Source organism: Seriola dumerili, unplaced genomic scaffold (assembly GCF_002260705.1).
Source record: "Seriola dumerili isolate Sdu_G_001 unplaced genomic scaffold, Sdu_1.0 BDQW01000319.1, whole genome shotgun sequence".
In the NCBI taxonomy this organism is placed as follows: domain Eukaryota; kingdom Metazoa; phylum Chordata; class Actinopteri; order Carangiformes; family Carangidae; genus Seriola; species Seriola dumerili.
The window spans coordinates 639,366-663,434 of record NW_019174574.1 but is presented as its reverse complement, the minus strand read 5'-3'; the positions used below and the strand labels follow the sequence as shown (position 1 = coordinate 663,434).

At 40.6% G+C, this 24,069-nt stretch overlaps 1 protein-coding gene across 1 annotated transcript in view; it reads left to right on the top strand.

The window, feature by feature from the left end:
- szt2 (SZT2, KICSTOR complex subunit) overlaps positions 1 to 24,069 on the top strand; it is a 119,312-nt gene that overhangs the window by 60,655 nt on the left and 34,588 nt on the right. The window contains 10 exon segments of the mRNA XM_022759035.1: positions 113 to 231; positions 406 to 570; positions 2,212 to 2,296; positions 15,538 to 15,711; positions 18,864 to 19,055; positions 19,231 to 19,263; positions 19,713 to 19,912; positions 21,132 to 21,298; positions 22,998 to 23,095; positions 23,869 to 24,001. Of these exon segments, the coding sequence (XP_022614756.1) occupies positions 113 to 231; positions 406 to 570; positions 2,212 to 2,296; positions 15,538 to 15,711; positions 18,864 to 19,055; positions 19,231 to 19,263; positions 19,713 to 19,912; positions 21,132 to 21,298; positions 22,998 to 23,095; positions 23,869 to 24,001 (1,366 nt within the window).

Genomic DNA, 24,069 nt, shown 5'->3' with positions numbered 1-24,069 from the left:
CCTTGCTTTGTTTATACTGAGGCAGTAAACCCACTAGATTCAGTCACATTGTTGAATGTGAAGGTTTGTGTGTTTGCAGCTTGAGGGTGATACAGGGATATGTTGTGTTCAGGTCCAGAGATCACAGATGAGCTGGTTAAGGTTCTGAGGAAGCGCCTGGATGAGACAACGTTGGACATCATCACTGTCATGCTTGTCAGGAACTGCAAGCTGACACCAGCTGATGTGGAGGTAAATTCAAGGGAGGGGACTTTTAATTACTTTCTTTGTTTTCTTGGGGTTGGTGGTTCTGTGTACATGGACCTGTGTACACTACCTTACACTACCAGTTATGTTTTTTCTTACTTGTATGCACTACTTGAAATTGCTTTTGTTTAAAACCTTCACCAAATGTTGTGTGTTCAGTTCATCCAGCCATCAGGATCTCCAGCCACTGAGGTGATGAACTTCAGCCTTCCCCAGTACTGTCTTCCCTGGCTGCCTGCTGTGGCTCACTACCTGAGGCAGAACCTGCTCATCTTCCTACATGTACCCAAGTACACGGACAGCAATACTGCGCACCATTTCAAGGTACGATCCAGGCTTACTTCTGTCAGAACAGGTGACATGTTAATATTGTTTTGTGTGTGTGTGTGTGTGTGGAGACGAGTTAAATAGAATTTTTTTTCAGAGGAGTTCTAGAGCCTCTCCCACTCTAGCGATGATGTCATCCACTCTAACTCTGAACATTCCGTGCAATACACACCCATTAGAAAGTCTAAAATGGTCTAAAAATGACACAAAAAGTAAACTGCGATTTGGTGTAAACCATAATAGTTGTCAAAATACCAATTTAACCCAAAAGAGTCTCAAGTCTTGTGACCCGTTTAATGTTCCAACCCTTTTTCTACATTGAAGTATGACGCAGCAGTAGAGCTCCAAAGTTGGTTGTTTTTAAGATGTCTCCCTATTCATTCTCTATGGGAATTTTTTCTCCTTTTATTGCCATTTACGTCGCCATGGTTACTTGAATTGCTTAGAAAAGTCATAGCACACCATTCCCAATGGAGCCGCACACATAAGTCTGCAGAATAATAATATATGCCTTCAGTGCTATTGCTTTGCACAAAAAAAAGTCAGAAGAGAGTGATGGAGTGAAGTTCGCCTGCACATGAGGATGAATTAGAAGTTTTGTGATGTAGTGACTTCACACAGGAACGGTTTATGAATGACTGTCAGACACCAAAACTCTCTAAGGTAGCTTGTTAGCTAAACTTGCAAACAGTATTCATGAGAGGTATTTGTACTATTATATATAACTGCCAACCATGACTCTTTAGTCGAGTTTATATCAAAGCAGATAAGTGAAGGATAAGTATAGGAATGACAGTTTCTCCCCTCTGTTCTGAACCGTCAAGCTTTGGCTTCAGTCAGATTACATGTCAGAATTGGATTATCTTGAGCATCACACAAAGAACTCCATCCAAATGAGCTGATTTCGTTTTAAATGCTGGTGTGACCAGAAATAATAGTTTGACATTTAGGGAAATTTTTGAATCACTTTACAGACAACAGTTAGATGGGAAGATGTCTATTAGTCAGTTAGTTTATCTTAGCATAAAGACTGGAAGCAGGGGGAAAGAACTAGCCTAACTCTAACCTCTAATGCTCACTTTTGCTGTATCCCATTTGTTTTATCAACACATTTGAAAGTTGTGGTTTTACTGTACTAAGCATGAAGCTAATTTTCTCACTCACATCAGCTTGCCCACTGTACCCCGGCACTGGGCATCACTATGAGCCATTCTGAAGTTCCTTGAAGAAAAAAAAGAACATTGCAACAGTGTGTGTATTAGTTCAGCGGGAGTCACTGATCACAAGAGGATCTGTGGTAGCTCTAACTCACATGTCTCACTAGGGGTGAAAAAGTCTGAGTAATTAAATATTCAGTTTGACTCTTCAACTTTTCTGAGTGAGTTATAACTTGTAAGAAACTTCTGCTTGCAAAGCAGAAATGCCTCCTGCACAATCGCTGACAGATACAAACAGTTCTGTTTAAAGTGATCGGTATTAAAAATGAATAAATCATAGATAAGGGAGGCTCCCAGCTCTGCAACACTGTGGCAGAGACTAAAATCATTTTGACAAGTCTCATTGAGATGTATGAAATAAAGGCTGACCTGTGTGCTTTGAGCCTCCAGGGGCTGATTCCCTCTTCTGCTCTGTCTGCAGCACTACTTTCATTTGAGCAGTGACTTGGCTGACGGTGATATCTACCTCTACAACAAACCTGGAGGCCAGGGGACTGGAGGCAAAGGTAATCACACTGCCCCGGCCCTGTGTGTGTGTGTGTGTGTGTGTGTGCGTGCGTGCGTGCGTGCGTGCGTGCGTGCGTGCGTGCGTCTGTGTGTGTGTGTATTCATGCATGGCACAGAGAGGCCAGGATTCACACCTTAATGATAATCAATCCTTCTGGTGTTACTTTTCCTATATAAGAAACAATCAAATATCAATAGACAGTCTTATTGTTACAAACTGGAGATTTTGCCTATGCTCTCCAGTTTGCATGGTGTCCATTCGTTGATCCTCTGGAGCTGACCCTTTGACCCATGGTCTGGTTGAGTGTCTCTCTGACTTTGTCTCTGTTTCCTATCAATTTGATAGTTTGATGGTGGGAAGAGTAACAAAGTGTCAATTTTGGGTCCATTGAGGGACAGACAACAGTAGAGAAAATGACATTGGTTTTGTCTTTCATTTTTATGTGGGCATGAGGTGAAATGTTATTTACCAACGGAGAATCCAGGACCATTGTTGTGTGAATTCATTAGTTTTTCTCACCTCAACATGAACCCAATGTAACACTAAAGGTGGACAAGGCAGCCAGACCCACCACACTCATTGCCTCATTGTAGCTATTGTACCTTGAATAATTCTTCTGTCTGTATGAGGCATCCACTCCTGTGGGTTGAGTGTGTCTCATGATGTGACGCTGCTCATGTGTGTTGGACTTAACCCCAGCCTGTCACCTGTAAACAAGTACCGACCTCACCAAGGTGGACAGCACCACAGGAGACACTTTGACTCAAGATCACTACAGGCTGTTGAAAGCTCTACACATTGAATCACATACAACACTGCAGGTATCAGGACCTTAATCTTTCTAGTATCCATTTTCTTCTTCACTGTTTGGCTGTTTGTTGTTTCCTCACATTTACCACACACTGAGAAGGATTCTGGTCTTTATAAGTCCTGACTCCAGTTCCTTCTGAATGATCCCTCTCTCTTTGCTTGGACATGTTGGTCTGTGCACTGTTGTCCTTTTGTTGAAGTTTTGGGTGCAGAAGATGTAGATGTAGATGCAGGAGTATATTGATGGTTGTTGTAGTTAAGTTCCTGGAGTAGAAAAGGATTAATATGTGAAACTACTTTTTTTTTTTTTTATAAATGTGTAGCTCAGTATCAATATCTAACCCAAACACATTCACTGTCTTGTCTTAAGTCTTTGTGTTTTCTCCCTAAACCTTTTTCATGGACTGATTTTCTTCATCTACTTAATGTAAACATTAGTTGAGTAGTCGCTGTTTGTTGGAGACTGTAACCTCATGTTTTTTGTTGGCTCCTCTCTCCTGTTATTAAGCTGCTGATATGAGGTAGTATGATATCATAGGACATGCTGACAGTTTCTTTTCCTCTTTACAACCACATTAAATTCAGAACACTCTGCCTGTCTGGCATAACAAACTACTACACTCCTCTTCTCGTCACTATTCACATACTGCTCATTCCTTTGATGAGCATCAGCACAATTATTTTCCTGGTGGCTTCTCTGTCTCCTCCTTCTCACTGTGCACCAGACCTGCCGCTCAGTCATCCACCCACATTCTGTTCACACTTTCCCTCACACTTTATTTTCAGGCATGTGTTTGCTTTCAGCCTAATTTGCTCTCTTACCTGAGATGACCTGCCTGTTGCAAACAGAGTTTCTGAGTGGTACATGTGATTTGTCAACAGCTGTACAAACAACACACAAGCATATCTCTGCAGAGAGATTTTATGGGACCTGCAGCAGCACTGCAGGCTTGCTGCCCTGTGTTACCACAGACACTTTGCTCACTCACTCTTGGACGCCTGGTGAACAGGTGGAAAGTGCAGTGTGTTAACAATGCCTTGTTTGAATTTATGCTTTCATGCAAATCAAAAGTGAATTGAAGTTCTCTGTCCTCTGCATGTGTTTCCTTTATATTCAGAAATGATCAGCGGTCATTTATCAATATTCTCACGTTATCTGCTGGCATTTGAAGTCAGTTAAAGGGGTGTGCTGCTGCTGGATTGAAAGGTTACCTGGTTGAGTGTGAGACTGGATAGTGAATAAATAAGTCTGTCTCCCTTCAACAGCTCCCACCAAAAGCCAACTCATTACTGATGTTAATGATGAAGATGCTGCCTTGAATTTAACATTTGGCTCTGAATCACAGTGCTTTATCCTGAGTGGTTGTTTGTTCCACAAGCTGTATACAGTCACACTGTAGACTTTTTCTCACAGTGCAGGTAAAGTATTAGGCCGAGGACTTATGTCACATGACTCGGTTTTTATTCAAATTCCAGTCTAACTTTGACCTTTTCTTCATGTTCTTAATAGGAAAAAAGATTTGATGGTGACCTGTTGTTTACCACACAAGTGCTTTAGAGTTTAACACTAGCCAGTAGATTACGATTGTTCGGACTGTGGTTGTAGTGGACTGGTACCAGACAATGAATAAAAGAACAACAGGCTCCATAACATTCTGTTCAACAGTACACAAACAAACAAAGAGTACACATTTGGATGTTAGACAAGATTTCAGTGTTTTTAAAGTACCACCAAACAGCAAGACTAACTAGAAAATTCCAGGGAAATTTTGAGTGCCACGGGGGCTACTGCCGGGATGAGTACATGATTTATTTCCAGTGTTCAAAAGTCACCCTGATCATATTCTGGTTTTGAGAAATGTCTTGATATAAAAGACTCTGATATAAAACAATGTCACATCCCTCCATCATGTATTATGTGGGAAATATCTCATATTCTGTGTTGTTTTTTTTAATAAAACAAGAGGCAACATGTCTTCAAACTGGCATTTAAAGGGTTAAAATCCTGAAAACTAATAAACATTTGGTAGGTTTGAGCAGAACTGAAGTGGTTTAAGAGATGTATGCAAAAAAAAGCAGAAAAAAATATTGATATATGATGATTTTATAGCATTTTCTTTGTATGTCCTTTTTTTTGTGTTACCAGTGTATAATAGACCTGTAACAGTAACTGACATATATTTATAGTTTGAATCACATTTCTACGTGCAGGTATGAGAGAGCTGGGTGACTCAGAAAAAAGGTGAAATTTTGTAGAAAAAAGGTGAAATTTTGTGGGTTTTTAAAGAAAATTCCAATGCATTCCTAATGCATTATTTATTCCCAGTATTTTGGGAATAACTTTGGGAAAAATTGGAATTTTAACACCAAAAGTCATAGCACCTCTTTCGGGATCAAGACGCACGTTTTGATGTATATATTACCGGGGTTTTCTCAAAGCTGCGGGAAGAGTTACGCGCCAAAATTCTAGTCAATTCTAGCTGTAGAGGAGTGCCTCGGAGCTGAGCACCTGTGGCACTAATTAATAAAGTCATCTTGATCACCTTTATCCTATGATGAAACATACAATATAATACATAGATAGATCCAATCAGCCCGTCATAGTGTGTAGTGCAGTGTATAAACTCCTGCAGATCCAGGTGAGGAGCTTCACGATTGTTGGTCTAAGTGTTTCTCAGACTGCTGATCTCCTGGATTTTCACACACAACAGTTTTTACTTAGAATGGAGCAACAACAAAAGCATCTAGTGAGCAGCAGCTCTGTGTTGATCAGAGAGGTCAGAGAAGAATGGACAGAATGGCTGTGGTTACTTAGATAACCACTCTTTGCAACTGTGCTGAGTGTAAAAGTGCGTCAGGTTCCACTTCCTGTCAGCCAAGAATTCTTTGACAGCTGAGAGGGACCATGTGACAATGTGCTAAATGTACCATGTGCTAAGGAGAGACAGGATTTCATTAGCAGTAGTGTTGAAGAATGACAGCCTGTAATTAAGCATCTACTCTGACTGATGTTGACATTTGAGTTTATACAAGGTGGTATGACGAGGTGTTGTACATGATGTGCCCACGGTTTAAAGGACGGTTGCTAATGTTGGTTGTTGCTCATGTTCATAGCAGGTGTTGTGCTGTATTGTATCTTAGGCTCTTAGTCTGTCACAGAGTGGCCTGTTACTGCTGCATGTATGCAGTTTCAGATTAAATGAAAGTCCTCAGTGTACATGGAAATTGTTAGTGTTTGCTGTAATGATTCCTTCAGCCCTGTTTGGCTGAAGTGATTGTCCGCTAATGCAACTCTACAGTGAAAGACTGGACTAAATCCACTACTCTTTCCATGGGAAAATGCATTTCAAATTTCAGCTGAAGTTGATATGAGGCTTCAATCTAGATAACCAGATCACAAGGATATCCTCCAAAGTTACAGTGTATTTAGTACAAGATTACCTTTTGAATTTCTCCACATTATGTTGTGGAGAAATTCCACTCTAGTGGAAGGAAACGTTCTGCTCATCTTGTCTAGATTTGGCTCAGACCAAACTTGAGTTCTCACCTTACATAAGTCAAGCGAGTGTTCTTCTGTGTTACTACCAATTGTAAGCTATAGTTGTTAACTTTAAGAGAGCTATTAACGTACACAGATGTCTGTATGTGATAGTCTCAGCCTGATGTCAGAACTTACCTGGAACTTCAATTTTCAATTCAGTTTTATTTGTATAGCTCCAAATCATAATATCCATTAATTCAAGGCACTTTCACTTACTTTATTATAGAGACAACCCCACAAAGAGCAGCACTTGGCAGCAGGAGGAGGAAAAACTCCCTTTTAACAGGAAGAAACCTCCAACAGAACCGGGCTCAGGGTGGGGGTGCCATCTGCCTAAACCGGTTGGATTTAAGAGGAGATGAGGGAGAGAGAGACCATGAAAAAGCACTATATACGGTTGATTATTTGTAACAGTGAAAATAATAACAGTTAAAGCCAGAGGTACCATTATCTCTGCCACTACCTCTTATCGTATCTGCTGTTAATCATGAATTGCTATAGTGGAAATAATCATACTAATATCTATAGGTACCAGTGTTATCAATAATACTAATAAATAATAATAATGATAATAATGAGTGTTGTAGTGGCAGATCTGGATCCTGCTGCTTCAAAACAGAGATACCTGCAGAATGAGGACAGAGAGAGAGAGAGAGAGAGAGAGTGCATGCTCAGTGCATTATGGAAATCCCCCAGTAGTCTAGGTCTATAGCAACATAACAGGGATAGACTCACTTGAGCCAGCCCTAACTATAAGCCTTATCAAAGAGGACAGTTTTAAGCCTGATCTTAAATGTAGATAGGGTGTCTGCCTCCCGAACCCAGACTGGGGGCTGCTTCCACAGGAGAGGAGCCTGATAGCTATATATAGCCATTCTACTCTTAGAAACCTAGTAGACCTGCATTTTGAGAGCGGAGTGTTCTGTTAGGATAATAGGGAACTATGAGCTCTTTAAGATACGAGGGTGTCTGACCATTAATGGCTTTGTAGGAGAGGAGGAGTATTCTGAATTTTACCGGGAGCCAATGCAGAGAAGTCAACACAGGAGAGATGTGATCTCTTTTCCTAGTTCCTGTCAGTACTCACCCTGCAACATTTTGAATCAGCTGGAAACTTTTATTTTTATAAAATTATTGGGGCATCCTGATAATAAAGAATTACAGTAGTCAAGTCTAGAGGTCACAAATGCATGGACTACTTTTTAGCATCCCTTTTCTAATTTACATAATGTTGGGCAGAGGATCTTGAAGATCTTGGTCAAAAATGACCCCAAAGTTTCTAACTGTAGCACTGGAGGCCAAGGTAGTGCCACCCAGAGTAAGTCAATTATCAGATAATGTGTCTCTGAGGTTTTTAGGGCCACATACAATAACTTCAGCCTAGTCTGTTTTGAGTTAAGAAATAAAAAATTGCTGGTCATTAGTCATTGGTCTTTATGTCTTTAAAACACACCTGAAGTTTGACCAACTGGTTAGTCTCACCTGGCTTCATAGATAAGTACAGCTTGGTGTAGTCTGTGTAACAATGGAAATGTATCTGGTGCTTGCTGATAACATTCCCTAAAGGAAGCAGATACAGGGTGAAAAGTATTGATCCTAGCTCAGAACCTTGTGGAACTCCATGACTAACTCTTGTGTGCATAGAAGAGTCATTATTAACATGAACAAACTGGAATCTATTTGATAAGTATGACTCAAACCAGCCTAGTGCAGTTCCTTTTATGACAGTGACATGTTCTAGTCTCTGCAATAAGATCTTGTGTTTGATGGTGTCAAATGCAGTACTAAGATCTAGTAGGGCAAGTATAAAAACAAGTCCATTGTCTGAGTCCAGTAGGAGATCATTACTAACTTTAACCAGAATTGTTTCTGTGCTATGATGGATTCTAAATCCTGACTGAAAATTTTCAGACAAACCATTCGTATCCAAATAATCACATAACTGTTTAGCAACCATCTTTTCAAGGATTTAAGAAATAAAGGGGAGGTTGGATATGGGGGTGTAATTGGCTAAAATATCTGGATCAATAGACTTTTGAAGTACAGGTTTAATTATTGCAACTGTAAAAGCCTGTGGTACATAACCTGTTGATAAAGATAGGTTGAACAGACCTAGTACAGAAGTGTTGATTTAAAGGAAAAACATATTTGAAAAACCTCTTTGGAATATGGTCCAGTTATTGACTTTATTGTCCTTCAGACGCTTCTTCTTTTTTACATGTTGTCTTTGTATGACCTTGAATTGGACTGATAAATATTGAGACAGTAGAGTCAATGCTTGTGGTGTAGAAAATAGACTAACATTGGTCCAAAACAGGCACATGTGGGTTAAATAGTGGAAATGGAATAAAACCACAGCACATGAAGGATTGCTCAGACAAATACATGCAGACTCCACATACACAGGTCATGACAGCCTTTGGACCTATGAGGAACACTTCCTGCCAGCTGCCACCCCTGCCTGGAGCTTATTGGTGTTATTGGAAGTGAATAAATAATGTTGGTATATCCCTAATGCTGTCCTGTCGGTGTCTCTAATGTCGGTCCAGGTACCATGTCGGAGCTGGTTCAGCACCTCTTCCCGCCCTCTCAGTTTAAAGGTACCGCCAAATGTCTCACTCTGTCTCCTTTACAACCTTCACAGCCATCTTGTTGAGTGAATAGCCCACGCTGCTGCCGGCCCTGTGTTCTCTGCTGCTAGCCTTTTTTTCTTCATGGTATTTCTTTGCAGTTCTGTGCCTCCTTCAGTTCAGGCTTCACTCAGCATCATTTTTTATTAAACTGTGTTCATCTTTGAATTGCCTTCAGAGTTGGCATGGACCTCTCAGGTGCATGAATTGTGGTGTTACTGGTGATTGAACCAATGTTTGTCTGCTGTTGAGCTTACTGTAGATGTGTTAAGTGGCTTTTGTTGCACTGACTCCTGCTTCAAAGAACATAACAACCACCACATAAACAGTCCTGGCTTAAAGGATTTAAGTACAGAATTCAGAATATCTTCAGAAACATGCAAATAAACCAATTTTGTATAATCATAAATATTTTGATAAAATGTCCAAGGTTACTGAACAAAAGACAATCAAAAAACAAAACTTGCACAATAGTGAAATAATACAAATATAAAATGTACCCAAGACACAATTATTGGCAGCCTCAATTAATATTTGGGCAGAGAACCTTTTGCAACAATGACAGTGTCTGAACATTTCTTCTAGCCATCTAGAAGCTTCTTTCATCTGTCTACAGGTAGTTTCTCTCTCATTGCTATGTGTTCAAGCTCTTTTAAGTTTGTCTTTTGCAAACTTTTTTTTTTTTTTTTTTTTTAATGGGATTTGGATCAGAACTCCTAGTACTAAACCAGTACATCTTCTCCTTGTCAACTTTCTTTTGTGCTGCTGGATTTGAGCTTTGGGTCATTGTCCAGATGAAAGACCCAAGACCTCAAGACTTCACCTCAGACCCTGTTTTTGTGACCCTGTCACATTTTGCTCTAAAATGTCTTTATAATCTTCAGATTTCATCATTTCCTTGAGCTGTTTAATACTTGCAGTACCATGTTTTACTGTAGGTACGGACACAGGCACAGAGCACTGCCTTGGTTTCATCTGTACATAGAGCATTATCCCAGAAACACTGTGGTTGAGCTATGAACCATGGAGCCCTCCTTGATTTAGTGTGTGGTGTATGGTCCGGGATGAAACCACCACTCCAGGTTGCTCCAGGTTGGCTTGAAGCTCTGTAGATTCTTGTGTGGTGCCTTGTCTGATTGAATTTATTCTTAGCTCCATGTCCTGGAGGTCATGAGGCAGAAATATTTTGAGCTCATTCAACTTATTTCTGTTGGACAATAAGGCTTGTTGAATAAGCCTAATGACAGTCAGCTTATTCAACAATCTCCATAAATCTACATTAGACTAATATAGATTTATGGAGATTTCTAATGTTTCGCAAAAGTTATCACATAGATTTTTGACTTTTGAAAGTGTCCGTCCATTACAGCCAATCAAAACCTGGAAGTGAGATCATATCTCAGCAACAGTTTCTATGTATCCAGACCAAACTTGGTATATGGTCTTAGGAATTTATTTTGAGAAAGCCCAAAAGCACTGGCATCATTTGCCCTCTACAGGGTGTGGCATTAAGAAAAATGTGTTTTCCTTAAAAACACAACTCTTGTCTCTGGTAATACCATAAAAGGTCAAGACAGCAAAGCAAAGCTAAGGCCTGACATAGTCTTGTGGTCTAGGAGTAGAATGAGAGTATATTTCATAGAGCTGACTGTTCCGTGGGAAGCTTCAGTTGTAGAAGCATATGAAAGGAAAAAGCTTAGGTATGTAGAGTTAGGGGCAGAAGCAGAGCAGCAAGGATGGAAAGTTAGGATTTGTCCAGTGGAAGTAGGATGTAGAGGATTTGTAGCAAGGTCTGTTGTCTCTTTGGTGAGGGAGTTAGGAGGAAGTGGACAGAGTGTGAGGAAAATAGTAAAGGACATGTCAGATGAGGCAGCAAGATCCAGTCATTGGATTTGGATGAGAAGAAATAATGGTAGCTGGGGACCCAGCAGGGGGAGCACTTAGGATAGACAGACTCTTAAGAGAAGCAAGGAAGAAAATCCAGGAAGAGGAAGTGTTTTTAAGTGGGGGGTGTGGCCTGTGTGAGCCTCTTTGAGACCATGCGGTTAGTCCAGGTGAGTTGGCCTGTATTGTTTGTTTGTATTGTTTTGAATTGGTTTGTAGTGTGTCTTTGACTGTTTAGGTGAGTTTGTTTGTTTTAGGTGAGTTGTATGGTGAGTTGTATTGTCTTGGAGAGTGGGGGAGTAGGGGGAGGTAGAGCACAGCCTAATCCGGTGGGGGAGAGTTTAGCCCAACAAGGCATCTCTCCCTGACTCTACCTCCCTCATTCAAATTGGCCGCCACTTTCTGGGGTGGGGTGGGGGGGGATCTAGTTCTACACAGCAGAACAGAACTGTTTAGGGGAGTTTTTGTTTGCTGAATCTGCTAGTGTGTTTTGTCCGAGTTGATGATAGTTTTGTTTGAGGTAGCATAGGCAAGATAAAAGAGAAAATAGTCGTGGTGTGAGGAGCATGGCATGTGTGGCTAGCATTAGGGGAGTGACTCTGGGACGCCAGTCATCACTGTCTAGCCTCCTGGAGGTGTCGTGGGACTTTAGTGAGGATTCTTCAGAATTGATGAGGCATTTTGTTGCTTTCGTTCAGTTACTTTATTAACATGATTTAATTGATTTAATAAGAAAAAGAAGAAGAAAAAACATTCACTGGCACATTGAGGACGCCAGTCAATTCTATTAGTCCAAAAATTCCCCTGATTTCCTGCAGCTGCTTGCATTTCTCAACTCTCCACACACGCCTCCCAGAGCACTCGGGGTGGAACCGGGCGTGGCAAAGGTAAGCAAAGACAGTGCAGTATAGTGCTGTCCTCAGTGCTGAATCTTCTTAAAAGACATTTTACATGATGAGTTGCAACAGGGACCAACTAGATGAAACACTGGTGAAAGGAGGTTCCCACCTGATGACCCCAAAGACATGTTAGTTATCACTGCTCATTAGTCTGTATAGCTAAATTAATAGTTATCATAGGACTTAGGATGTTAAGCTTAGGGAGCTATTCACTGAGTCTGGTCTGTAGCACAAGTTTCTTGTGTTTACCTTAAATAAATGGCAACTTCCCACATAATTCTAATTGATGCAGCTGTCATTTTGGATTCTATTGGAAAAAAGTTTTTGCTACTCATTGGACAATCTTTGTCCAATCTTTACCAAAGTTGGCACAGATGATCTTTAGACCAAGATTCAAATTATAAGATGGATCTTTAATTTTTGATTTGCGAAAGTATTCAACCTTAACATCAACAACAATCAAAATTGGCAACAAAGGGGCCAAACAAGAAATCAAGTCATCTTTCATCACCTGACATGAAACTTGCTGTGAGTGCTTAGAATTTTTTGATGAATCAACCTTTTATGATAATGTCACCCTGTGTTATACAGTGGCAAGAAAAAGTATGTGAACCTTTTGGAATGTCGTGGTTTTCTGAATAAATTTGTCATAAAATCTGATCTGATCTTTATCTAAGTCAAGGGTACTGACAAATATAATGTGTCTAAAATAATAACAAGAAAAAATCTGATCTTTCATGTCTTTATTGAACACACTCATTCAACATTCAAAATGGCAGTGGAAAAAGTAAGTGAACCCTTAGAATTGATAACTGGTTGACCCCCCCTTAGCAGCAATAACCTCAACCAGGCACTTCCTGTAGCTCTGGATCAGAACTGCACATCGTTGAGGAGGAATTTTTGCCCAATCTTCCTGGCAGAACTGCTTAAGCTCCCATATTCTTTGGACGTCTCATGTGTATGGCTCTCTTCAAGTCAATCCATAGCATTTCTATTGGGTTGAGGTCTGGGCTCTGACTTGGCCACTCCAAAAGGCGGATTTTGTTTTTCTGGAACCATTCCGTTGTGGACTTGCTCTGGTGTTTTGGGTCGTTGTCCTGTTGCACCACCCACTTTCTAGAGAGTTTCAGCTGATGTACAGACATTCTCAGATTATCCTGAAGAATTCTCTGATAAACTTGGGAATTCATCGTCCCCTCAATGATTGCAAGTTGGCCAGGCCCTGATGCAGCAAAGCAGGCCCAAATCATGAAGTTTCCTCCACCATACTTTATGGTTGGGATGATGTTTTCATGACGATATGCCGTGCCCTTTCTACGCCAGATGTAGTGCTGGGTGTTTTTTCCAAATAGTTCAATCTTAGTTTCATCAGTCCACAAAACATTTTGCCAATACCGCTGTGGAGTGTCAATGTGCTCTTTTGCAAACTTCAGGCGTGCAGCAGTGTTCTTTTTAGTAAGCAGTGGCTTCCTTCGTGGTGTCCTGCCGTAGATACCCTGCTTGTTCAATGTTTTACGTATTGTAGACTCATGAACAGAGATGTTAGCCAGTTCCAATGATGCCTTCAAATCTTTGGCTGTCATTCAGTGTTGTTTCTTTACCTCATTGATGAGTCTTCGTTGTGCTCTTGGTGTCATTTTGACTGGGCGTCCACTTCTTGGTATAGTAGCAACAGTCCCAAAGTGTCTCCATTTGTAGATTGTTTGCCTAACTGTAGACTGGTAAATTCCTAAAGTCTTTGAAATCACTTTGTAACCCTTGCCAGCTTTATGTAAATCAACAATTCTTGATCGTAGATCCTCTGAAAGCTCTTTTTGGCGAGGCATGGCTCACATAAACGTGTTCTTCTTTTGCAAAAGAAACTCCAAAAGTTTGAGGGGTTTTTATCAGTCAAAGTAGCTTTAGTCCACACCCCCAAACTCATTGTCTTAACGAGACTCCAGGTATGCTAAAACCTGACACCAATTAGCTTTTTTGAGGTCATTAATTTAAGGGTTCACATACTTTTTCCACAAGCACTATGAGGATTTTTTTGGTTATTCTCAATAAAGACATGAAAGATCTTTTTTTTTTTGTGGTATTATTTAAGACACATTATATTTGTCAATACCCTTGACTTAGATGAATATCAGATCACATTTTATGACAAATTTTCTCAGAAAACCATGAAATTCCAAAAGGTTCACATACATTTTCTTGCCACTGTATATGGTACAGCTATGGACCAGACTGGCTTCAGATTGGTGGAGCATCTGAGTGCTGGACCATGTGTCACATATTGAGTTCCATCACTTTTAGTCTGTATATTAAGGCTGTGTTGTTGCAGGTTGCCATGGTCAGCCATCTTGAGCAACCACTTACTAAAGGCAGCATGGGTTGGATGGAGTAAAGACTAAACTAAAACTCCTCTTTAGAAGTAGATTCCCTTTGATACTGTGTGGAGGCTCGAACTCGGCTTGAGCTGTATTGACCTGTCATCAGGCCCCTCTGACTGAGCCCTCTCTCTTTCTATATTGATGGAAACCTGCGCAAATTAAAGCTGTGACTTGACAATGCAAAGTAGTATCAATTATTTTATTATAAATTGCCTGAAGAACGAATGGATATGTAAGTGTCCAAATACTTACGGCCTGTTTTAGTATTGACTTGTAGTGCCACTGAAAATGTCTTTGTGTGCCTACACACAGGTGTCATCGGTTGCTATAATGTAAGACTGAGACTACGATATGATTGGATCTTTATGCCTTATACTGAAGAATTGTTGATTTTATTTGGTTTAGTTTTTTGTCATTGTAATTGTTCAACTCTAATACTGTGAGATTTACATATCAGTGACATTTGCCGGTGAGCTTCCTTCAGTATCATCTGTAATAGAGCAGCTTTCCTCTCAGTGTGATGGACTTTTGGTGAAATATATACAATACTGAAGCATGTATGAAAATGAATATATCTCGGTTGTGGCCCAAGAAGCATGTTTTGTTTGAAATGGTTTTTTTGAACTGCATCAGTCTCTGCTGTCTCAACTGCCTGTGAGGACAGGACACGCCCCCCTCCATGCATGGTGCTTCTCGCTCATTGTGTGCATTATTAGCCAGTGCCATGTCAAACGCTAACACATCCAGCAACACTGGCTGTGTGATAGGGCAGCTATGCTTTCTGGTGAAGCATGTGCACAGCTGTGGTGAGGAGCTGCAGCATCAGAGGGTTCAGACTGGACACTGAGATTCACATCTTCACTGTCACTATCAGGCTCTACAGAACAGAGGGATAAGATGACAGACGCTGTGGTAATGAAAACGAAATGTTATGTTTACCAGGTCTACTTAAGATAAATGCAGTTAACTTTGTATAACTGTAAAGGAAATGATTTGTGACTGGGGAGGTAGAATCTGACAACCTGATTTGTTGACTGTTTGAGTTTTAAGGCTCTACAGAAGTTAGTAGGTGGTTTGAACATGTTCTCCTGCTTTCTCAGGTATCGCATGCATCGCCCTCTCATTCGTGGATGCCCGTGGTCACCCCCTTCAGGTTCCAGCTCATGACGGTGCCGCACTGCAGAGGTCAGAGAACTGCACCACCCCCCTTCACCCGGACCATTTTGATGAGCTGACCACTGTGGTTAAAGTGGACTCCGTCACTGTTGGCTCAGGTACAGGTAAACACAGCTCTGAGCTATTAGTTTGGCCTGTGTTGATGGTTGATGCTGGTTCTTAGAGGTGGGTTGGAGTTAGAAAGAGGGTCAGGTTAAGAGTTAACTATTAGCTGAGGGATTCATCACACACAGGAAGCGCCACAACAAAACAAAGTTCAAAAAGATCCTTCTGGACAAAGACAACTTCATTTTCATCTATAGTTCTTTAGTTTAAAGCTAAAGCTGTGGTCAGGCTGGTGAAGATGCTCAGTTTACTGATGGAGCAAGGGTCTTGAATTAATGGGGCCTTGAAGCAACAGTGCCCTTGAAATATTAGAAAACGCAAAGCAAAAGTGAAGGTCTAAAAATTTCTTCAACCATTAAGAGCTTCCTTTTTCTTCTTTACTGTGTAATAAGGATAAAGATGAAAATAGTAATGGAATGAGCGGTGTGATGAGTTGGCAAGAGAGAGAATAATTTATGGCTATACAGCTAATGATACTATGTCTACAAATGAGATTTGAGGAGTAAATATTTTTATAATATATTTCAACATCAACCCAGTCATGAGCAGAGTGTTAAGACCAGCCTTCTGAGAGTTGCGCTGTAGCTGGAGACCCTTGGATGGAACCCACATGGCTGTGGTTGTCGTGGTAACACTGGAGACGCGGGATCTAGGTGGATTCTCCTGGAGGCTGTGTCCTGTTATCACGGTGACGGATTCTGCCGGTGTCTCAGCGATTCAGCACTGGTGGAGTTTGCCAGGAGACTTTCTGTCTCGGGCACTCTTGATTTCTGCTCGGCTTCTCTGCAGGTGGCTGTGCAGATGTGTTATCTGCCGACGTCTCTTGCGGGTTGATGCGAAATAAACTCTAAGGCACTTCACTTTGGCTGGATAACTTTAGAGGAGACTGCCGTTGACCAGATGACTTTAAAACTGTCAAAAAGCTTCAAAATCGAAAACGTGATAATATTTAAATAACTACAAAATTACGTGTAGACAAAAAGAATGTTACTTGGCGCACGTGGCAAAGAAAGAATAAAGGATGCGGACAAATGAAGTGCAAAAATGGCTAAATGCCATGAATTTGTGGCTAGCAGCTTAGAGCTAAGAGCCAATGACTTAGAGCCGATGACTTAGAGCCGGGCTGTTGGTAAGAGCAATGTGTGAATTGATGACAACTGTTTTATCCCCTGGGGGCCGGCGCACGTTTCTTGGGCGTCACCCATCTCCTCCTGTGTTTCAGCTTGGAGAAGAGAGTAATTTTCCACTGAACTTTTGAATAATTTAATTCTATAGTTTACCTATAAACTCACACATCTGTCTTCCACCATGACCATAAAACATTAAATGAAATAACATATAAACATAATGGCACTAATAATGACAGACAGGAGTAATACAAGTGTGGATTTCATATTACATCCTTCAACCCTGGAATTAATCATGATACAAGTGGTTAACTGATCAAACAACAATATAAACATTTCCCAAAGCTAATAGTAGCTAATAGTTATAAATGTGGATTACACAGTAGTTCTTTGACTGTAATAATAATGATATGGACATTGTGGATGTCATGTAGTGTGTGTTACCTTGTGTGAAGGATGCTGACAGTATGGTTACATGAAGGACATTGTCTTAAAATCTACATGTTACATTTCAAACATTCTATGGGATAGAAGTTTGGGATTAAACTATTGCTTAGGAACATCTCATGAGTTACAGAACAGCTAGATATTTAATTTTACATTCTTCCTTAGATCTGTGTCTGTGAAGAGAGTTCTGCTGGTCACTACCCAGGATTGGAATGTGGGTTGTAAGTTTATGACTCTTATCTAGAGAGGGACAGAGGAAGGGAGGTTGGTGTGTGTGTGTGTGTGTGTGTGTGTGTGTGTGTGTGTGTGTTCATGCATGGCACAGAGGGGCCAGGATTCACACCTTAGTGTTAATCAGTCCTTTTGTTGTTACTTGTCCTATACAAGAAACAATCAAATATCATTAGACAAAGTCTTATTGTTACAAACTGGAGATTTTGCCTATATTCTCCAGTTGCCTGGTGTCCATTGGTTGATCCTTTAGAGCCTACCCTTTGACCTTTGGTCTGGTTCTGTGTTGTTTGGACCTGCTAAAAGCATGGTCTGTGATAAGGGAGATTAGGGGCCTTTGTCTCTGTTTCCTATCAATTTGATAGTTTGATGGTGGGAAGAGTCACAAAGTGTCAATTGTGGGTCCGTAACTCTGCATGTCCTTATAATGAACTTCATTAGTGGCTTGTGACTGATGCCAGGCCAGGTATGTACGCTACAAAGGTTACAGCCAGTCATTTCATTGTATAAACTGCTCTCATTTTAAAATTGATTAATTACTCTCATAAACGTTAGGCGTCATCATGGGTAACGGTGCAGCTATGAAATTTAAAGTCTGCCCCTAAAACTGAATGAGTAAATCATCCTGTTTAATGAACACAAGTCTAATATATGAAGAGATTTGTGTTGTTGGAGACTGAATGTGTGAGTGTGATGCTGCAGCACAGAGTCATGAATGAAAAGCAAGTCCTAGTTTTGGGCTTATTCATATATTTCTTTTCATAAAGTGTTTGTCCTGCAACACCAGAAAAACAACAAATAAAACCCAAGCTGTTTAGTTGTGGGCATTACAATTGTATGTTTAATTAATTAAAACTTTATTGTGCTATTGTATATTGTTACTTAAAAGCACTTAAAGTATGAACAGTGTGTGTGGCGCAGCTAAGTGCATACAGGACGCAGTACAGAGGTTTGCATTGGTGTCAACAGTAGACACTCGGTGTACGTCTCTTTAACATGAATATTATTTTTGATAATCGCTCTTCAGATGTGGTCTTTTATCAGATTTATCAGATGTGGTCTTTTATCAGCCCCTAACCCTATCTCAAGGTATTGTTACTACTGCTGACACAATATTAAAAACACATTTCTCAGAAACCCCGCCCACCCAGAATACTAACCCTACCCCCAGAGGCTGTCTGTTGTTATCTGTTTAAAAACCTAAACATTTCCAGATGCCAATGATCCTTTCAGGAACTAAAACAATATTATTATGTTTGAGTCTCTGTTGTTTTCTCAGTCACAGACATTAAAATATTAAAACACACTGAGTCCTGTTGTGTCTGCTTGTCTTCTCACAGAGCCACAGCTGTATGTGCGCTTTGACATCTGGGAACAAGGCAACATCAGCCCCTTACAGCTCAGTGACAGACTGCAGGGGGCACTGCGCCACGCACTCTGTGACGTTGTCATGGAGCTGAGAGTCTTACCAAATCCTCTGTGTCTGGGCATGGTGTGCCCGGCAACCAAGGCGCAGAGAGAAGAAGCTAAAGGTGAGGTCTCTGTTCATCTTCCTCTGTAGTGTGTGTTGGTTATTGTCTGCAGCCAAACTTCATATACACATCATAATACTGTGCGATGTAATCCAGTATTCATGTCATTAGATTCATATTTTTATCTGTTGGTGTAGATGTGCTGATGTTGTTTATTTTGATTCATTTGTTGCAGTACAACAAAACCAGCGCGAGACCCCAAGCTCCAGTACGTTATCCCCAGACCCCAGTGTCACTGTGAGCTTTCTGGTTTCACTGTAGAATCACAGAGAAATAAAACCAAAAAATACACATGTAGTCATCTGCCTGCTGAACACACCAGTAGCTTAGAGAGCTACTGCTGCTGATTGGACAGCTGGTTCTGAGGATCAACCCAGTTTTAGTGTGACACCTCACGTCTGGAGTGAATTTGGGATAAAAGTGCAGGTTATATACACAATTGACAGATTCTCACTTCACTAGTTTTATTTGGCCAAATCTAAAAACAGCAGCTGTGATGAAGAACTTTTAATGTGTTCACAGGAACAAACATAAAGTGGTGATGTCTGAAGACTGATGTCTATACAACCTTCATCTCAGGCTGCTGAATTGTTATATATATATAAACAAACAGAAAGATCAACTGTGTTTCATGTTTGTGATCATGTGTGTTTTCAGGTCTGTTGATTCCTCTACCTGAGGTGAAGGAAATGAAAGACAGCCCCCGGCAGCGCAGTGGCTCACGGGTCTTTAAAACCAGCCCCTCTCCCATCACCTTAACCCAAGCTTTGGGGAGCACCCCCGTGACAGGGACCGGAACACCCGAGTCCACCACACCCACTGGCAAGAGCACCCGCCGGAGTTTCTGGGACATACTGGTCAGTTCCTCCAGAGCTTACAAAGTGTTATACATGGGTATAATTGGGTTAAATAAACATTAGTTATCATGTGATGTCTTCTAATTCATCGACTGGACTAAGATCTGAACTAAAACCACCTACTGACATTATTCAGTGTTTTCTGTCTGTTCATCAGTAATAATTTAATAACAGACCAAAACATGAAAAACTGTTTCAGTCAGGTTTAAAAGGGACAGGTGTTGTATGAATTGTTTGCCTCATATCTGGAGTCTGGAGTGTTCAACATAATAATTACAGACATGTTTAATTATGATTAAATCATTAATTGATAAATATGAAAGCAGATATAGTTATGCATCATTCCTTCAGTTGAATCGTGCATAAAGAAATCAATGTCAATCAATTTGCCAATGATAATCATTTCATCTTTAAATCATGAATTAATAATTGAATTTTAAAATAGAATGAATCAATACATTTTAGACTTTTTTTTTAAATGATTGTGTTTATTAATGTGTCCGTTATATTCCATCTTAAAAAATTATCTATGTTGTGTTTACAGTTTACACTTTGTGGTTGGCTGTCTTTAGTTTAAAATTCTGGAATCACTTACAAATGAAATGATGTCCATCTCACAGATCTGATCAACTGATCAGTGTATGAATTGATTTGAATTAAAAACCAGAAAAGTGTATTTTTGTTATAGTGGCACACTCCAGACTCTGTACTCCCAGCAGTGACCTACAGATCAGATTATGTCCTCTAATCCCATTTTACCATCCTGTCAGCACACACAGTACATTCAGTTGTCAGTTTATTAGGAACACCTGGCTAAAACTAAGTCAGTCTAATGCAGGAATCCTGCAGGAAATCCTCCTTCATTGGTTTTAATGTTCAGTTTGTAGAGCTGATGATTCAGATGTAGGGTGATGAAACAGTGGTTATTCATGCATTATTTATCACATCCCACTTGAGCCACTGTAATACTCTGAGTTTATATACACTATAAAACAGATCACATACTAGCTGGCGCAGAATTCACTGACTACTGAATTTTAGATGATTTTGATTATTTATAAGTTTTTGCATGAATCACTTTTGAAGCACATGTGCATCCTGGTAACATTTTAGGCTTTATTCCTCCATGACCCAGTGAACCAGGTGAGATGCTCTGATGAAGCCCTGTTGGTTGTTCCTACCACCCACAGAGCTAAGTTAATTCCTCTCATCCTTGCAGAGTAAGCCAGACTCATCGGAGCTGGGGAGCCCAAAGACAACTGATGACATTGTGCAGGAGAAAGGGGAGGAGGGCCGAGCAGCGCGGCGGAGACACAAGACAGAGACCATAAAGCAGCAGTGGAGCCAGGAGAAAGCTGTGGCTGTGGAGCTGGAGCAGGCCCAGAGGTGGGGTACAACTCAAACCTTAATCAGTAACATCACCGCACTGAATTCTTACTAATGATGCTGCAAAGGTTTGACTGAAATCACAGAAACATCACCCTGCTGTTCAGAGCGTCTCTGATAAAATACAGGTAGATTGGCAGCACATGTTAAGCTGGCCTCAAAAATCCTGGGAGTCATTTTTAACCAACTTTGAGTTGCATGTAAATAAGAAGATCCGATCACATGACCAAAATCAAATATGTACTATCCTTCCAAGAGCTGGAACAAAATTATTCATGATGATTCATGTTTCCTCACTGTTCACCACTCAGTCACTTCTCTGTGTCCCAGCTCCAGTTGGTGCAAAATGCAGTGATGTAGGTCACACATGATATCACTGCTGGCCTGTTCACATTGACTTCAGAGGGGTTTTCAAAATTCTCTTAGTCACCTGTAAATCACTGCATGTACTGAGTTAGTGTGCACCCAGGCCACAGCAGATCTCTTTCTGACCCAAACACTACGTAGACACCACTGGGGACGCACTCTCACAGTTGTAGCTCCACCCTCTGATAGTTTTTTTTTTTTAAAGTATATTTTTTGGGCTTTTTTATGCCTTTATTTGATAGTGCAGTAGAGAGAGACAGGAAATGGGGAGGCAGAGAGAGGGGGAATGACATGCAGCAAAGGCCGTCCGATGCGGGACTCGAACCGGGGCCAACTGCAGCGAGGACTGTGGCCTCTACACATGGGGCGCCTGCTTAGACCACTACGCCACACGACGCCCCACCCTCTGATAGTTTTAAGAAGCTGTGGAAAAAATAGTTTTGTTGGAATATTAAATTTTCAGATGTATTATACAGGACACAGAACACTCCTAGTCAAGGGGGGGGTACAGCTGTTAATTTCTGAAGACCGTCTATCAGTGAGGAGAGGGCAATCAGATTTCCATGTCAGTGTTTTCCTGGCTACGCATAAAGATGTTTCCATAACTCTGATTTGAGAATTAGTTGAAAATCTACTGACACCTGTGAGCAAAGCTCAGGCCTAATGGGAAGGTAACTCCTGTCATCTTGGTCATGGTGTCGACGTTGTACCAAAACAGCCTCAGCTTTATAAACAGACAGGTCCAGTGCAGGAAGGATCCGACATCTGCACCACATCTGAAGAACAGCTCTAAAAGTTCAGGTCTGGATGTCAGTAGTTTCTGTGGAGAGAAGTTCAGTTTATGGAGGAAGTCATTGTGAAACAGCCTGTATCTGCCCTGACTTAAATCTGACCAGACCTGTTCATCAGTTGGTATGTTCAAATCTGACATCGACCTCAAACGTGGCTTTGAGCCGTTGTTCAACAGTGAGGACAAACATGTTAGAAAAATAATCTATTCACCTTTCCCTCATGAAGCAGTTTCTCCACATTAGTACAAGCATTTGAAGTCAGAGAAGATCTTAACTGAAGAAGATCTCACTGGACAAGTCTCATGTTTCCTCTTCAGTTGTTCAAAGTTTCAGTTTTATTCTTTTTTATGTTCTACATTGTTTTTTTCTTTTTTAAACTGTATTTTTTCTTCCTGTTTTTGTTGTACAGCTTGTAACTCTTTCAAAAGATGCTTTATATACAAATTCACATGTTCTATATGATATGATATCTGATATGATCAGATATGGGTTTTTTTTTTTTTTTTTTTTTTCAACTGTGTGGATGTTTTGTGCCTGTGTAGGAGGCAGGTGTCTCATTTGGAGGAGGGAGATGTGGGCACCCTTCACCCCATCTACCAGGTCACCTGCCAGCCATGGATCACTTTCATGGCTAAACTTGGTAAGTGTTTTCTTATGGGCTCAAATTAGGGTCAAAAAGACTCTTTTTAATACTTCTAATACTCTTTGAACTTGTAAAGTGATGTTCAGAAATAATGCCAAAGTTTGTAGTTGTAAATCAACATTTGTAAACCTGTAACATAAAGTTGCAGATATATTCAATATTGTGCATGTGTAGAAAAGATCTGTATTTGTTAAAAAAAAGAAAAAAGAGAGAGAGCAACTTTTTTCTTTTTTTAAACATGCACAAACTTTATCCTGCAGATTTATTTTACAGGTTTATAAAGGTTGATTTAAAACATGGGAATTATTTGTGAATATAACTGTACAAGCTCAGAATCTAATTTGAGCCCATATTATTTAATTCTCTCATATTTTCTGCCAGAATGTGAATCACAGCAGCTGAGTCATCTGTCAACATGTTGATGATCTGATCCAGAGCTCAGCAGTCATTACTACAGGATTACATGACCACTCAGTAGATATTACTACATTATTAAATAACTACTCAGTGGTCATTACTACATTATTACATGAGCACTCAGTGTTCATGGGTCAGACCACGCCCATCTTTGAACTCTGCTTCATTTTGGACTCAACTACACATCTGTGTTGGTGACTGTATCTTGCACAGCTGTTATACTGTCATGCTGATAACTGGTAATTATTTCAGACAGACTGACTCTCCTGACGATGAGAGCTTTCATATTCCGCCGTACCTCTCACTCTCTGTATCTCTGTTTGGTCCCCTCTGACTGGATGGCTGATGAACAGGCTGCCCCTCCATTCAGCAGTGCACTGCTGAAATAGCTTCACACTTCTTGCTGCCTTCCATCTTAGCAGAGATTGGCAGTTTGGTCAGTTCCCTGGCCAGTGATACAGCTGTGAAGGCATTTGAAAAGACCAGGTGAGTGTTTTGTGCTCGGTGTAAAATGACTGATCATTTTGACTCTTGATTACATTTTGTGGTGTGAA